We start from the raw sequence: 16,758 nt of genomic DNA, 5'->3' as shown, positions 1-16,758 counted from the left end.
AAGGTGTCTGGAAGCACGCACAGAGGCCCCAGCAGTCACAGGACAGGTGTGAGGGTCAGGACCGGTCCCCGATGTGACGCTGAGCCACAGCTCAATATGCAAACACTGACAAAAACCTCTTTGGGGAACTTTTCTCTTTTAGCCCAACCGCTGGGCCTACATGTGGCAGCAGACGAGCCCTCTAGTCTTGCCCATACAGGCTCCAGCAACGGCTCCCGAATGGAGATGATGGTGCCTTTGGCACTGGGCCGGCCTCTGACAGGGGGGCCATGCTGATGGGGCTCCTGGCTGAACTGTGAACGCAAACCTCTGGGCTACGTGGGGGAGTCCAGCTCATGTAGAGAAAGCAGATGGAACCCCCGCGCTGTCCCAGGAAAGAGGCACCCCCACTGGGCGTGCCACTCTGAACCTTCTTTTGGATTTGGGGCCCTGGTGAAGATGTCTTCCTAAGGTGCTGGGCGGCTGGGATGCCCCACTCTCTGAATAAGGGGTTGAGACCTGTGCACGGGGCCTACCTACGGTCCTCGCACGGGGTCCAGCTGATGCTTACGGCATCACGCGCTTCCCCAGAGAGAACTGTCTTTACGCGGGTTTATGTTTTGAGGGAGGGTAATACGTTAACACTCAGAGCTAGTTAGAATTTCAGAACTGAATTATATCTGCCATATGACTTTTCTCTGCCTTCCAAGATTAAAACAAAATAAGAACAAGGACTACAGAGCAACTGCATTTTTAATCATGTTACGTATAATTTCCATGAAGGGATACTTTGTTTTTTGCAATAAATCTACTGCATGGAATAGTAAATATAAAATGCAGTCCTGTTGGGCTCTAATTCTGTGTCAGGAAAAATACTAAGAGCCAACTGGCATCATCTCATTACCTTTAATTATTCCTCTCTCTTTAAAGCGGCCAGAAGTGCTCTTTGTTTCTCGAAAACAAACATCTAAAGGAAAGGAACTCTTGGGGGGTGTCCGGTGGGAGCTGGAAGGGTCTCCCCTCTTCCCAGCGCCCTTCCTGCTACTTTTCCTTGCTACCTACATCAGACGAGCAAGGTGGGTGTATTTTAAAAGGAAGTTTCCCAGGAATCTCTACCCAGCTTGTCACTAGTGTCGATTCTTTTAAGCTGGTCACGCCTGGAGAATGTCAGGGGACGGGACGACTGGCATCTGCCCTGCTGGTATCACAGCTCCTGTGACATGATGGCCTGGATGTGGCAGTCATAAGCTGGGGACGGTCCAGCTAGCATCGGGAGGAGGGACAGTCCCATCTATACCAGGACCAACAGTGCATGTGACAGTCTTGGCTGCGGTGCTCTGTTCTGGTGGGGGGGGGGCACGTGTGTCAAGTTTTCTTCTCCAGGTTTTTACACCTGGGCTGGAGTCACAGAGCTCCTTCCTCTCTTATCTGGGACCTGTCACGACGTGTCCCACAGGTGCAGGCGCCTTTGCCCCCTCCGTGCCGATGGAGGCCCACTCCCGCCCGACCTGCGGGAGGCAAGACGGCTGCTGACCAGCACACTGGAGTAGGACGGGACGCGCCCGATGCCCTTCAGGCTCCCCTCTAGCCAGCTGTAGCCACCGGTTTCCAAACCCAGTCTTGACTCATCCCGGGGACAAAAGACTCTGGTAGGAGACACCAACCTGCTAACTGGCCATCCTAATAGGGTCAACGTCTAGTAAATCTCTAGACTTAACCCTTGCTTATAGAAGTGACTGTTTACACCCATTAAGTAAATAGCAGATTTCTGGACCCAAATATTTTCCCTTCCTCTGTATGGACGGACATGAATATGTTCCTCTTCGTGGCCTGAAATGAACTTCTATCCAACGATAGGGCCTTATTCAAAGCACCAATGGACTGGCAGGATTCCATCCCATAATGAAGTGGCACGGTGATATTTTAGTTATATGCAACTAGATAAAAAATGATAAAAGCAATAATTGGCAGGGTGAGGCCAATCAGTCAGAAAGACAGACCCGAATATTACTCTTCACCGTCGCCCTCATTTAAATGTGAAGAGCGGGCATGTGGACCCCGCGGACACACATTTCCTATTTTTCCTTTCCCTAATACAAACCGACCCTGTGCCACAATTACAGTGGCTTATATTTAATTCATCCTGTACAAACAGAACTCAGGTTGCCAGAAGGCCTGACGGCACGGACATCACGAGTGGGCTTCCTCGTTTCGGATGCACACGTCACCCGCGACCTTCTGTACCCGGCCCTGGGCTGGGAAATCAGAGCGCCGCGGCACCCCAGCCTGCGATGAAGAACTCTGTTGTCGTGCGGCGTGACATTCCAGGGCTGAGCTGTTGAATAAAGTTTTGTGATTGGGCTCGCAGGGATTTGAACAGTTTTCCGTGTTTAACAGTTAGCTGCGGAGAGGTCCACTATAATAGTATTTTAGCGCCATGAACCTGTCGAAATCAACCTGCCCAATTATTCCAAACGACATTAATAACACCGGATATTACACTAATTGCGTCCAGTTTCTATGCAGACGAGGCCCCGTGGGGCTAATTTTGCCTCCTCAGGGGCAAGCAACTCAGCCATCAGACTGATTTCACGAAGAATCCCTCCTCATTACACAAGTCTGGGCTGTCAAACTTTTTTTTTTTAAAGGTTAATGGGCCAATCAGTCATCAATTATTTTTGCGCAGTCTTAGCAGACAAAGGGTTAAAGGACTCAAAGCAGCTGCAACCGCTCTACATTTGGAAGCTGTTTGCAACAGGAGACGGCTTGGACAAGGGGTGCATTTTGGGCGAGCGGGTGCAAGGGGAGAAGAGCCGGACAGATGTGTGCCTGCCTCCGGGAGTGGACGTGAGCACTGGGCTCTTGCGAAGGCCCAGGCGATCCGGACCCCTGTGCCCAGGGGATGCACGATGGCTCGAAACTGTGAGAGGCAGGTGACACGAGCAAGGACACCTTCTCTTCTGAGTTTAGAAGGGCTCAGCATGTCTGTAGCTGTCGTCACTGGCGGGACAGAGAGTCCATCCCCCGGGCGCTTCTGCCAACCTGGAACCCAGTCCCCCACGCTCAGCGCTACCCATGAGGCTGTGCGTCCTTCCGGACACAGTTCACGACAAACATGTGATGAGAATGTGTTACCTAAACTGTGCAGGGCTGAGATGTTCCGCATGGAGGACAGACATGTCCCCTGGAAGAGGCGGCCGAGAGCAGAGTCCAGGATCCACAGAGCCCGAGGGTTCCCAGGTGCTCACCACTTAAAAGTGCCCTGATAGTAAAAGAGCCAAGACTTGCAAGGAAGCAGCTGTCTTCTCCGCTCCCAACTTCCGCTGATAAGATCTAGGACTTCTGTTTCAGGATATGCCCGAGTGCCCGGATTAACAGGTTAATAATAGTGACTTCAACATTTGGCCCAGCCATTTTTTCCCCTCTTTACCAAGTGAGCGTAGCAATGGGTTTCTCCCGGTTTCTGCCTGAAACTCCACATTGTCTTTTCTTCATGTCCTTCCAATATCGAGGTCCTCTCCGGGAATGCGTTTCCCTCTCCTGCCCTTCCTGCTCGGCCACCTGCCAACTGGGAGCCACCAGCTACCCATCCCACCCTTTGATCTCAGCTTCAAGTGTGAGGGACGCACGAGGCTGGACCGGGATGACGGAGGCGTGCTGTCCCTCCCTTTCTTCTGCCAGGAAAGACATCCGTAATGGATCCCAAAGAGCCTGACGCAGCCTCAGAATCCTTCCTAACCCAACTCTCCACACAGCCATTGTCAGTTGGTCAAAGCCGGGCGGGGATGCATTTGCCGTTCTGCCCCCTCTCTGTAAGTCTTCCGCGAGCTGCGCACTGCGAGACGACTCCAGGCTGTGCTGTACGCAGCCCCAGGCTTTTATGCTACTTTTCTGAGCCATACATTTGTAAAGTCCTAAGATACTTCTGCTTCCAGAGCACGCATTACATAGGCATGTGGTTTAGTTATTTTACTCCATTACGGAAACCACACGTGTTTAAGGTTTCAGCCAAAATCTACCATAATATAAAAAGTCAGTTTTAATTTATTTTCAATATTTCTCCCATTTTCATAGGACACAATAAACGTGAAGGAAAGCCTAAAGAATACGGTCCAGGACTGCGCAGAACCAAGTGTATGGCCACTAAATAATACATAGAAAAACACTCCCTCCTCCTGCTCTAGAAGTTAATTTTAAGCAGTAAGGAAAAAAAAACACCCATTATTTCTGGTTGTTAAGAACACACGCAGTTTGTGGTTCTCAGGTAAATATTTTTGCAAGCTCTGAATTTGGTAAATATCTTTGTTTAGCCCAGAGTCCAACAGAGGTGCTGTGCTGTGGCTTTAATTTAGGACAAGAGCAGAATTCATTCTGTGAAGAAGCGAGTCCCCAGAGGGAGGTCACAAAGTTAGGGATGTTTACCGCTGTTGTCACGGGCAGATTCTCATGAAACACAAAGGAGGTTTTATTTCCCAAACACATTAGAGAGAGCCAGGGGAGCCGTCTGAGAGCCGGGCATCACGGAACTCCATTCCAGTAGCTCTGGCTTCCAGGGCTGTGGGGCGCCAGGCACTTCTTAAATTAGGGAGAGCACCTAAGACAAAGCTCCTGAAAAAAGACACGGTCAGATCCAAAACTGCGAATACTTCAGGACGGAGAAGATGGATGTGCGAGCACCTTCTTGGCACCTGCTCACGGCCCAGGCACCATGGCAAAGCCCGAGGCCCAAGCTCTTGGTGTAGAAAGAGGAAGGGAAACCGGACACATCTGTTGTGATTCATGTGGTTCCTGAGCAGAGCTCTGTGCGTTTACCATTTGTTACTCATTCTAACTTACGTCCATCACTTTCCAGGGTCCCCGATCTCCTGGCGGAAGGAGTGTGGGCTCCGCTGTGTTGGGTGGGCCCTGTACTGCCCCAGGGCCGCCCCCCAGCTACTGCTCGCCGCGGGGATGGTCGGCAGTGTCTCGGTCACCCTTTGAAAAGTCGAGGGCTGGAAAGACAAGCAACCCCGCTTCTTTCCCCAGAAACTCAGTTCTGGAGTTACTTTCTGTGAAAGGGTCTCTCCAATCTTAATTTATCTGCATGAGTTCTTCATCTGTGCCACTCACCACTGACCAGCGTCTGCCCTGGCCGACTCTGCCCTCAACAGTCCTAAAGAATGGTGCCAGGCATACTCTCCACAGACTGTGTTCTTGGAGTTGTCCTCCTGTTAAGTAAGTCGAAGAATTTAACAGCGACCCCTGTGGTCACCCCGACCGTGGGCCCAGCTCTGCGGTCAGCCCTTTGTGCGTGTCAACTCATTGCTTCTCCACTCATCCTTCGAGGCAGGTTTCATTGTCTTCATTCTGGAGAAAGAAAACGAGGCAGGGGAAGGAGAGACACGGCAAGTCATCGGAACCCACACAGCTGGGACGTGGCAGAACTCGGATCGGCTCAGGTGTGTCCATTCCCAAAGTCCAATTTCTGTGCTTTTCTGTGACTCCTTTGAGGACGACAGTGAGTGGCGCTGGGGGAGGGGTAGCTTTCAAAGTCTGGGAAAAAAGAGGTTTGATTTTAAATCCCCTCTTAACTTTCAGGGAAACATGTCTTGCTGAATCTCCTGGCCACGTCAATGTTGCTCAAGCTCTGAGTTTTCCTTGATGACAGGCTCTGTGGAGCTCCTGAGACGAGGCACAGACTGGCAGCGGCCGGTGTGGACGCCGAGCGACCTGCCTCTGGAGATGCGGACACACTGACTCCCCAGCCTGCAAACAGGGGCACCAAGGTGCCGTAGAGACTCCGCAACGGGGCCCAGACCATCTGGCTCAAGAGTCTGGACTCAGAAGCACCGTCCACACCGCCGCTTAAAACCCACAGTCTGCAGAACTTCTGATCATCACGGGGGACGGCAAGTATCCAAAGTGACTTACAGCAGAGCCCTGTGTCTGAGTGTCCAAGGCAGCCTCGGGTGATGGCGCCCGGTCGGGGCTGGATCCAGAGATCACAGGCCACAACAATGGGTCACACCCACTACGGCAGAGCAGCCCCATCCCCTCTCTGTGGTGAGCGCAGTCCTCGGAGGTCATGGCCGAGCAGGGTGTCCACACCTCTCTGCTCGAGCCTCCGTGTGCCCCACACTTGTTACGGACCCACGTCCAGGGTTCAGGCTGTGGCCACGACCCTAGTGCCCAGCCCAGTGTCCACCTGCCAGGGTGCTTTCTGGGACCACCTGACTGCCCTGCCCCATGCCTCAGTTTCTCCCTTTGTCAAATGTGGAGGATATGACCACCCTGGGGGTTGCTGGGAGTCATAGCGCAGGACGCCAGGGAAGTGTTCAGTGCTGCAGTCCCTTGCGGCTCCTGTTGAATCCCAGACCATGAAGCCTTTCCGACCCCCTCCACTGCATGGGGCTTCACTCTCCATTAACCTGCAGGGCACCTCGGGCCTCCTCTGCAATGAATCTTCCCTCACTCTGTGCCAGGGTCTTCGTCCAGCATCCCTGGCCTACCTGCAAGCCCTTCCCCTCTCCCTCTGCCCCGGACCCACACAGGGCAAGGACCCAAGACCCCAGCAAGGTTGTCACTGTCTCAGGCAGGAGTGTGTAAGCACGCACTTGTCATCTATTTGCCTCGAGCTGAAGGAGATGGTTGTCTCAGCACCGCAACCGGGAGCACTGGGTGGTGGACAGGGCAGTCGCAGAGTTAGCCCTGCTCATGTGGACCGGGAGCGCCTTGGCCATCCCGTGCAGGAGGGACACGGATGGAGGTCCAAGGCGAGCAGCTGTGCTGGCTGGTGCTCTCCAAAAGGCTTGTGTTTCTCCACGTGGGGCCTGTTAGCGACCACGGTGCCTGGGACCTCTGGGTCCCTCCGTCTGGCCCACTGTGGCGCAGGGAGGCAGTGCAAACAGGTTTCACAGGCCCGTCTCTGGGGCAAGTTCCAGATACACAGAAATGCGCCTCACGACGGGGTTGAACGAGGTCTTCAGGCTAGTACTGATCCTGGGCTGGGTCCTGGGCTTGAGTTCACAAAATGCGGGTGGGCCTCGCACCCCGAGAAACACCCCTTGTTCCCCAACACATCTCTCCTTTACCCATTTATGCTCTGTCACGTGTCCTGGAAGAGGCCCTCTGTTCCCCGGTCTCGCAGGGGATGATAATCCCACCTGTCTCCGGGTGTGCGGGAGAAGACAGCGCAGGATTCTGTGCGGCCCCGCTCCGGGGTGCTGCTGCTCACACAGTCCGACAGGCCTTCCTTCTGCATCCCTGACATAGCATCCTTCTCTCAGCCCTCGCTGTTCCTCCTCGGAAACACGCTGGCCATGGACCTGAACGTTCCCGAGTCTGGCCTCAGCTGTCCGAGTGGAGGTGGCTCTCCCTTGGGCTCAGAGGCCGCGATGAACTGGAGGATCCATCATCAATAGATCTTCCATCCCATTCACAAACCTCTGAGACGGCAGAATGAAAGTTTGTTCTTGTTGAAGGAACTTAAATTTCACCAACCCTGGCAAAGAGTTGAATTTTTATATAGTAACAGAGATGTAAAAATTAGTCCGATATCATCCATATACATAAAAAATCAGGTTTCCATCTCAGTTTCTGAGATAACTAACCCTAATGGACAGAAAAAAGTAGAAGAGCATATTTTTGCTTGTTTTCTAATCTCGTGTCTTTCCGTCATTAGTTCTGGATAATTGTCTTATCCACTCCCGACTTCTATCCATGTACCTTTTCCATGAGGATCCAGGAGCAGGTCCTGGAGTTGAGCCACTGGGGTGCGCACTCTGCCTCCAGAACTCCAATTTCCCGTCTCCAACAGGATACCTACCAGCAGGGTACTGTGTAGATTTGCTAACATAATGCAGGCCAGGGGTCAGCAAAGAGTGGACACAGGAGAGAAAGGGCTTTGGAGTGAGATCACCAGTTCCAATCCTGGTCCTGCCTGTCTCCCGCCAACCTGAGTCTCCAGGCAAGCCCGTGACACCTGAGCTGCACTCCCTGCATCTGGAAAGGGGGATGTGGGCGCCCCTGTCCCGGGTCACGCTGAGAACCGCTCGGAGGAGTGGACGCGTGCCTCGCACAGTGCCTGGCTCACAGTGCGTGCCCCCTCCCCCAACTCCCGAAACTCAGGTTCCAACTCTCTCCCCAGGGATCTCAGGAGGCAGCTGTGCTTTTGGTGTTTGGGGCACCTCTGAATACATCGCACAAGTGGACTTGATCACACTCTGTCTGGGGACGGGAACATTTAGTGGGACACTCAAGGCCTCAGGTGACGACACACCCTGGAATGTTCAGGGTATGAATTTTCACAGAGGATCACTTCATACACAGAGAATATGTGATGACATCACACAGCAAAAGACTGGAGGTCAGAAAGGCATGTTGATAATTTATAGAACTACACGGATTCAGGAATACACGACTGAAAGTGGTATGAAATGAGCCTGTGTGCATACAGAATTAATCTTAAACCCAAAGTAAATGAAGAACGATCACGTCACTTAATTGAAGATGCACAGACGTAACTCAACGCTGAACGGAAATGAGAGAAAATGGGAGGGAGGACCGGCTTTGCGGTCATGATGTACTCCGATGTCCCCAGGACTGCACTCAGTAGCTGCTGGCAGTTGGCCGAGGGGCCCTGAGACGCAGTGTTCTCTGGCATTTACAGACTCCAGGGAGCAGCGCCCAACACTGTGCGGTCCCAGCCAGGGGAGCTGGGCAGGGCAGACGCCGCAGATTACCTGGTTGGTCAAGGTGAGAAGCTCCCACTTGCGCACATCGTCACACCTGTCGTGGGCTACAGCCCACCAGGGTCTCCAGGAAGGGCCGTCAGCAAGTCCCAGGGGAACTGTCTGCCTGCCTCCTCACTGTCCCCCAACTTTGTATACGACCACATGGAAAACCAGACGTTACTTTTTTTTTTAAAGGCCGGAAGTCAATAAACAAATTTGTTGTGACAAATGCATACACACACACAAAAGAAAAACATATTTGAAAAGGACACAGGGAAAAGAAATGATATGCAGCCTAAGTTGAAAAACTAACACTAAAAAAGTGAACGAGTATATTTAACACCCTTAAAAATATGACAAAAAATGATATTGCGTGTGACTGTTCCTAAAATTCTATTACTTTTCCCTCTCATTTTGTCTTTCTTGAATGAATGCTTTGAAAGAAGATACCAAGGGGGTCAAGCTCCACTGGTATCTTAACAGACAATAATTTCCCCTTGAGGAATGAAAAAAAATTATGATTAAAAAATAGGTCTTTAACAAGCCATCGTGAAAATATACTTTTGTTTTTCAGATTCATTTTTTTTTTTCTGGCTGAGAGCAGGGCTTTCAGCGGCAAGACAGGAGTAATTGTGGAAGGAAGAAAAAGAGGATGGTGATATAAATCAGCAAAGGTTAATGATCGGGATGTGAAGAGAGGGACTTGTTTACAGAAATAGCGTGCAATTTAAAATTTACAAGAGATTTAATGCCACTGCTTGGCAATCGCTAAAATCAACAGCCCAGAAAACAGTGACATTAAGAAAAATATTACAGTTATAATCATCCCCAAATAAGTCAATTAGTGTTAGGGCACGAGCTTGCGATTACTTGACCCATTTGGCTTGCACTTAAGTGAAAAAAAATGTCCCCCTATTATACCAAGATCGCTGGATTGTGACCTATTTTGCATCGTACGCATTGTATACCAGCCTCCCTTACAAGCGCTTGGGCTGATGGTGGTTTTCCTTTGCCTGGCATCAAAATAATTCTGACCCTTGACATTTGTAATCATAAAAAAAAAAAAAGGCAATTTATAATTGTGTTGTTCAAATGAAGGTGGGAAAAATTCAATCTGCTATTATACAAAAGCAGCAGCGGCTGTCTCCGCTGGAAAAAGCAACGCAAGTCAATTTGTGAACTTTGGCACCAGACGACCTTTAGAAACACAACAATATACTGAATTTACAAGCGAGAGCAGCCCATGCAAATGACCCGGGCCTGGCTGCCGCTGGATTAGAGCTGCACAGAGCATTATGGCGTATGCGTCCACAAAACAAATTAAGACTGTTACTTAAATGTCACGGCACACTATTGTATTTGGCTACAGATCATTACACCTGATACTCACACTTTTAAAAACTGTAATAACTTGGGAAATATTACATTGAGTGCCCGCATGTATAAAGGGAAAGAAAAAAGAGGAGAAAATAGGTTTCTAAAGTAATTTAAACATCGCTACTCTAGGACTGAAGCGAAAGGTCAAAATTTAAGTAAGCTGAAAGGAACATGGATGGCAAAACCAAGCACACGGACGGGGGATGGAGAGACGGCGGGGATGAGTCCGCGAACACAACGAGGGGGCATGCGGCTCCGGGCGGCGCGGCGTTACCTTCGGTGTTGGTGCTGCTGCTGCTGTAAATATTTCGCAGGCTACCAACACGGTTTAGTTTCCAAGCCTTGCGTTTGGCTGCATCCCGAGAGCAGGGGGAGGGAGGGGGGGAAGAGAGAAAACAAAAAGGAAAAGAAAACAAATGAAAAGGGGAGAAAAGAAATGTCAAAGCAGCTTGTGACGTCAGCCCCGAGCCGGGCGTCCCGGGAGGCAGGTGCGCGCTGGGCCTCGAGCCCCACCCCCCACCCCCGCTGTCCCCCACGGAGCTCAGGAGGGGGCAGGGGCGGGTCAGCCAGCGTCATTAGGTTTGCACAAAATCAAACCACCAGGCAAGGAAGTCCATGCATCCTTTCTGCCCTGCTGGGTTGTGCACGCGGCTCTTCCAAACAGTGCCACGCCGGCCTTCTCCTTGGCGACAGGCGGCGACTTTGGAAGGACCTAGGACGCCAGCAGCCATAAGCCCTTTGATGTGGCAAAACACTGGGAGCAGGTCAAATCAAGAGACCCCGGTGGCGAGCAGGGCATGCGTATGGTGCAGAAGGTAGGTCGAGAACACCCAGGACCGCCAACGGTGAGGTGGTTTCTCCCCACGCCTACTCTGATCTGGACGGTAGCCTGCACCAGCGAAACTGCTAGCACCATGCTGTCGTCCAAGGGGGGAGTCCCTTCTCCTCTGGGGGCTGTTGGAGGCTCTGAATGGAGCTCCGAGGAACCCAGAGAACACGTGCCTCAAGCTCTCGGCTCACACGAGAAAGAATCCAAGAAAAAAAAAAAAAGACAAATAGCGAGTTACCCACAGAAGAACCCTGGGTTTGGGAATGACGTGCAGAACAAATTTAACACTGTGAGCAGTGACTGGGGAGGCGGGTAGGGGGATCCCCGGCCTTCTCAGACACTCTGCTCCAGGGACGCATTCTCAGCTCACCTGCGTTCCCCCCCCCGCCCCCGGGCTCAGGACAGCAGACACCTGTAGCAGACAGGCTGGTTCCCGCCAGCCCTGCGGAGAAGACGTTTCATAAACAGCGAGAAGTTAAGTCGGGAGGTCCTTGCGGTGCAGGTCTTCAGGCAACGTAGCTGAAGATGTGGCCACAGACCCAAGGGCTGTGTGCCCCCCCGCCCCCACGCACACATATCAGTGCGTAGGGCCGGTGTCCACCCACGTTCCTGAAGAAGGGACGCCAGACCGTCCCTTTCTCTCCACCACCACAGCCAGGAAAGGAACGCGGTCCAACCTGCCAGGGGGCCCTCTTTGGGTAACTGTTCCACGCGGGTAGGGAAGAAGTGCTCACCCGGGGAGGGCAGGTGTTTGCATTGCCACAGGTGTCTGAAGCTCACCGCGGGGAACTGGCCGACGCCGTGGCCCACGGACCAAGGCAGAGACAAGGTACAGGCTGGTACCCCAGCGCACTCCTGACTGACGACGGGCGGGCTGTGCTTGCCCGCTGTCCCGCCAGAGCTCAAGTGTCCCATCTCAAAGGGTGCACCAAGTTCTGGCGGCAGCAGGTGACCCACGGTGACGACCAGGTCCCCACGAGGAGCTGCGCTATGGATCTGAATCTCAAGCACTTCCATGCGTACTGGATTCATTTGGAGGGACGACAGAAGCTACGTGTAAGAAACAGGGACGTTTAAGGAAGCAAGTGCAACTCTTAAACACATACCACATATTCAGGATGCAAACTGTATGTGAATGATGACACCAAAACACGAGCTGTAACTCAGTTGTCACCTGACTTAAAACCAGAAAAGAGTAAGCCGTAACTAAACACCTAAGAATGACTTTGTAGCTTGAAAACCAACAAATAATTTAACAAGAAAGGCAATCTCTAAAGTCGTGGGCATTAAAGGTTGGTGACTCAGGCCCTTCCGCAGGAGATGGGTCTGGACTTAATCTTGCACGCCTGCAGAAGCCCCCCTCACCGCTACACCCCCAAGGTTATCACCCATTACAAGGGGTTTGTCCCGGGGAACAGCACGTCTGGCAAAGACAGCTAGCTGCCAGCACCCAGCCATGCAAACGCCTTGACCTCGAGACAAGGGACACCAAACCAGTCACGGTTTTCCAATGTTTACTTTAGAAATGTTCGATGAATATTTACCCGCTTCCTCAGGTATAGCCAGTGTTTTCGTAGAATTAATTGTGTGTTTAATTATTTCAATAGACGAAGCCCTGGTGTCTTGGCCCATGTTTCACAAGTTCCGGAAAGTAGTAGCTGCAGAAGAGGCTACATTCCTCAGCATAAAACTTACCTCTTTCTCAAACATTTACATATAAATAGGCAGAGTCTAGGCTGGGCACCCCTCTGGAAGGGAGGGACGCTCTGGTGCGAACCTCTTCCCTCGCTTTATACCCTGCATTTTTCATGCTCCGGTCTCCCATTACCGCATGGAGGTATAAGCAGGAAGTGAGCTCGCAGTCTGGTTTTCTATTAACCTATTGATGAAATAATCAATTTTAATGTATAAAATGTCATGCCTTTTCTTTGCCCGTAAACAAATGGACTTTTTCTGGAGGATACCAAGGTCCTGATACGTGCATTTGTCTCCTGAGGCATTGATTGCTCTGGGTCCACTTGTTTAGAAGCTTCTCAAAGAGAAAATACGATCGTATTATCATCGATAAAATCTCCGGGTATGCGCAGTGCTCCTGCCTGGGCTCCCTTCTAAAGGAAATGGAGATGTTGCGCCAGGCAGATGCAGGAGCACGGCAGCCCGCCCACCGCCGGCCGGGCGTCCCCTCCACGCCAGCCCCCTCCACACCACCACAACACGCCACGGGCACCACCGCTGCAAAAGGTGGTGATGCTTGAGGGCTTCCCGTGGACTAGTTCAGACGTCTAAAGGTTCTGAGTTATCTTTACTTCAATGAGAAAATTTACTTAAAAAAAATTTTTTTTTTATTTTTCAGGGATATAGTTTCTTCCATTAAACATAGGCTGGCTTGTTTGATTTTGTCACTAGCGCTCCTTCACAAAACTACTGTTTGAGCATCAGAGCTTCACGTCACTGGACAGAAGGGCGGCAGGGCGTGAGCCCCCATCGATGATTTCCACTCTGCTGGTGTGCTCACTAGATACGCAAGCGTCTCTTCGGAAGGGTTTTCAGTGCCTTCCAGGGCTGTTTGAACGGCATGTCTGCACACGGTCTTAACTGTTGAGAACAGAAATGCAAATCTCCAAGGCTGTACAGGCCGACAACACGTAATTTCAAAAGTAATGCAAACTAACGGTCAGCCCAAACGCAGACGGTGAGACTGAGCTCTTCTCACTTCGGTCTGCAAATTAAATGGGACGTTCTGAACCCCAACGTGGGTCGGCCCTATGGTGAGAGTTGGCGGAGCCTAGGGAAAGGAAACCAATGGCATTCTCCCCATGATGGCATCAAAACGTGAACCATGAGCTCATAGCGAATACCAGAGTGTGACATGAATGCCACAGCCAAGGCGTGGTACAGGGGACACACGGCTGATGGCTGAGAATTAAAACAGAGAAGGCTGTGGAAGTCATCATTAAACTGGCTGGAACGTGTTTGCTAAGGATGAAAAGATCAACATTTTAAAAAAGAGGGTAAGAGAGCAGGGACTCATCCTCTGAACTCTAAGACAGAGTGCCACCTTTTAATAAACAGTGGCATTGTCAGATTCCCTCTACAATTAACAAAGAGCCCACCAGCAGAGGAGCACTGACTCACATTAGCCAAGGGAATTTTAAGGTAACTTCTGAATTACAAGCAAAGGCAAGGAGCGGTGACTGTGGTAGCTCTGGTACCCAAACCCCAACGCTGACGGTGTACGAACATGCACGCTGGAGGTCGAGCAACACGGCCCGTCCTGAAAGCTGCCCCACGGAGATCCACATTCGGAGGTGACAGATTTTCTTCAGTAGTGGGTGATCGCATGGGTGGGTGGGGTGGTTGGGACCCAGCTCATCCGGGTCTCAAATGCTGCTTATCCTGAGTCACACATCTAAAGAAGGGAGGCTGGCATAAACTTCAGTTCACAGACTATTTCTTTAAGGAAAGGTCTGATAGTTATAAATGACGAATTCTGTGTCCCGGTGTCCAAAATGAGGTATGGCACAATATACTCAACTCGTAATTACTAACAGACAGTCACGATCTTTTCAAAGGAGAGCAAGCCAAAGGGAAAATGTGCAAATTATGGCTCTCTACTAAGTCAGAGTAGCTGGAATCATTTAGAGTTAACAGCTCCCAATTATGACACATCTCCTTATTTTTGCAAACTGTACCTTTTCATAGGAGTTCACATGATCATGAGGGACTTAAAAATTTTAAAGGAAAATTTGTTATTCTGTTTCTCTAAGAAAGAATTCTTCTTTTTTCCCCCTTAACTACAGCATGTGAATGGCTGGCCGAGAACTGACACACAGCAGGAAAACCTTCTGAGTAGCTCTCTACAAGTGGAATAAAGCTACCGCTTAGTCTGTTGGCGTGCTCAGACGAGCAGGGTTTTATCCTCAACTCTTCCTCCATCATTGTACCAGGAGACCACAGACTTATATTAATGTCACCTCTGGTCTCCTTCTGACAGCGCTCTTTGTTGATTAGATAAATATCCCTCAGATAGCTGATTAAAAAATGATGCAGCCGTGAGGCTGTACGTCCAGGCCTTGTCAGCCATGTTGGATGTTCGAGTGCGCATGAATTACATCCCTGGCGTGAACCGAGCAGGGCCCGCTAAATGAGGCACGCGGCAGCCCTCAGAATCAATTATGAGAACTAATAGGATCTTTTTACCTACACGGAGGAAGGGGCTGGGTCGGAGAAGGCGTGTCACTCATTTCTAAGAATGTCTTGTCTCGGAACGAAACAAATAACCCCCTCCATTCATACAAGGGATTGTAAACTTGTACCTCTTAGAGGAGCCAAATGATAACCTTGTCAGATAGCACTGCTCCCCGTCCACACCAGACGTGTATTTATTTATTTTTAAAGAGGCCATCGGTATAAATGCCACTTGTGCAGAAGGGAGCGCCGCTGTTCCTCGGAGCCTTCCGGGACGGGATGCCGGATAAAGAGCATCCCCCAGGAGCCCCCGCGGGCGGCCGTGGGTCTGGCTGGGGTTCTGTGTCACTTCCAGTTTCACGCACCCGGTACCCCAGTGATCTTTTGTTGGTGGCAATTTCATTGTGAGGTTAGAGATTGGAGATTTCTTTTGTGCTGGCCATTTAAACGTTCATTTGCTCAACAAGACTGTGTAAATGTTCTGTTCTCTTATAAAAAGGCAGTGAGGTTTTTTTTTTTTTTTTTCCCATAAGATGCAGCCCCGAAGATTCCTACGCGATGGGGACTCACTCCTTGAGCTGTGAAGGGGCTTGACATAACGGTCGCTTCCTAGAGGCTGCCACACAGAGAAGTAGTCATGTTGAAACGTCCATTAAAAGGGCCTTTGAGAGGATTAAACAAAACCGGAGGCCAGGCAAATATAGGACGTATGTTCAGGAAGCAAAAGAACTTCGTCGTTACCAGTTTCTAGCAAGCCTGGCATTCTTCTCATAATCGGGAGTTATACAAGGTGGAAGATAAAATACCCGAAATCCAGTCACTGACCCTTAATTATAAAATTTTAATTCAATTTCCAATAAGTCATAATGGCTTTCGTTACAGCAAACACAATTTCTGTAGCGGCGGCTTCTTTAACGCGGCTGGGAGAGGCAAGCTGCCGAGGGCTTCCGCATAGCGGGTAATGCAGATGCGCACGGAAAATACCATTAACCCCAGAAAACAGAGAAAATAAAAACTAAGCGAAAGCTCCGGGATCCGCCATAAAACCAGAAGTTCCAATTAGGTGGAGAGCTGGATTTCCTCGTGGCCTAGAAACACACTGCGCTGCAGAGCAAGGGTTCAAGTGAATCCAAAATTAATTGGGTATTTCAGTACGATGCCAAGAGGATGACTTTTAACAGGGACGAGAATAAAATAAGAGCTGAAGTCGAACGCACCTTCGTGGGAAATCTGCGTGTAGGTCTTGGGTTTGGCACATTCTCAGATGGAGACAGGAAACACACACGATACATAACGTTAACCCCTTTCCCTGGCTTCATGGAGCAGCTATTCATTTTGAGAAGGAAAGGCTTTTTTTTTGGGGGGGGTGTGACTTGTTAGGATCCTATTGGCAATGGGCCCCTCAGCTTCACTCTCTTCTGGACGGGTGATCGGGCTACGAGAACAGACAGTGGGCACAGTGCACACTGCTGGGTCCCCACCTTTTTCTAGGGCTAGTTACTTAGTGAACGGCATTTCGTACTATAGGACTGGATACCTGGCATTCCAAACAGGAAGAAGCAGCAAACCAAATCCTCACTTAAGATAAAATGAGGCTCCAATGAGTTTTGCTGAGCTGAACGATGTGTGTGTGAAACACACATTTGTGAGGTCGGTTCAGCTGTGCTCACACGG

General features: G+C 50.6%; 1 protein-coding gene across 9 annotated transcripts in view; it reads right to left on the bottom strand.

Annotated features, from left to right (window-relative positions):
- AGAP1 (ArfGAP with GTPase domain, ankyrin repeat and PH domain 1) overlaps positions 1-16,758 on the bottom strand; it is a 530,989-nt gene that overhangs the window by 84,392 nt on the left and 429,839 nt on the right. For 3 of the 9 annotated variants that reach the window (XM_087864639.1, XM_087864651.1, XM_087864644.1), the window contains one exon: positions 10,342-10,419. The exons of the other annotated variants lie outside the window; for them this stretch is intronic. In XM_087864639.1, coding sequence (XP_087720765.1) covers positions 10,342-10,419 — 78 coding nt within the window. The remainder of the gene's footprint in view (positions 1-10,341; positions 10,420-16,758) is intronic. 9 annotated transcript variants of the gene reach the window in all.

The sequence above is a fragment of the Ursus americanus genome, chromosome 1 (assembly GCF_024610735.1).
Source record: "Ursus americanus isolate L20-20 chromosome 1, mUrsAme1.1.p, whole genome shotgun sequence".
Lineage (NCBI taxonomy): Eukaryota > Metazoa > Chordata > Mammalia > Carnivora > Ursidae > Ursus > Ursus americanus.
This window is presented reverse-complemented; position numbering and strand designations above follow the sequence as displayed.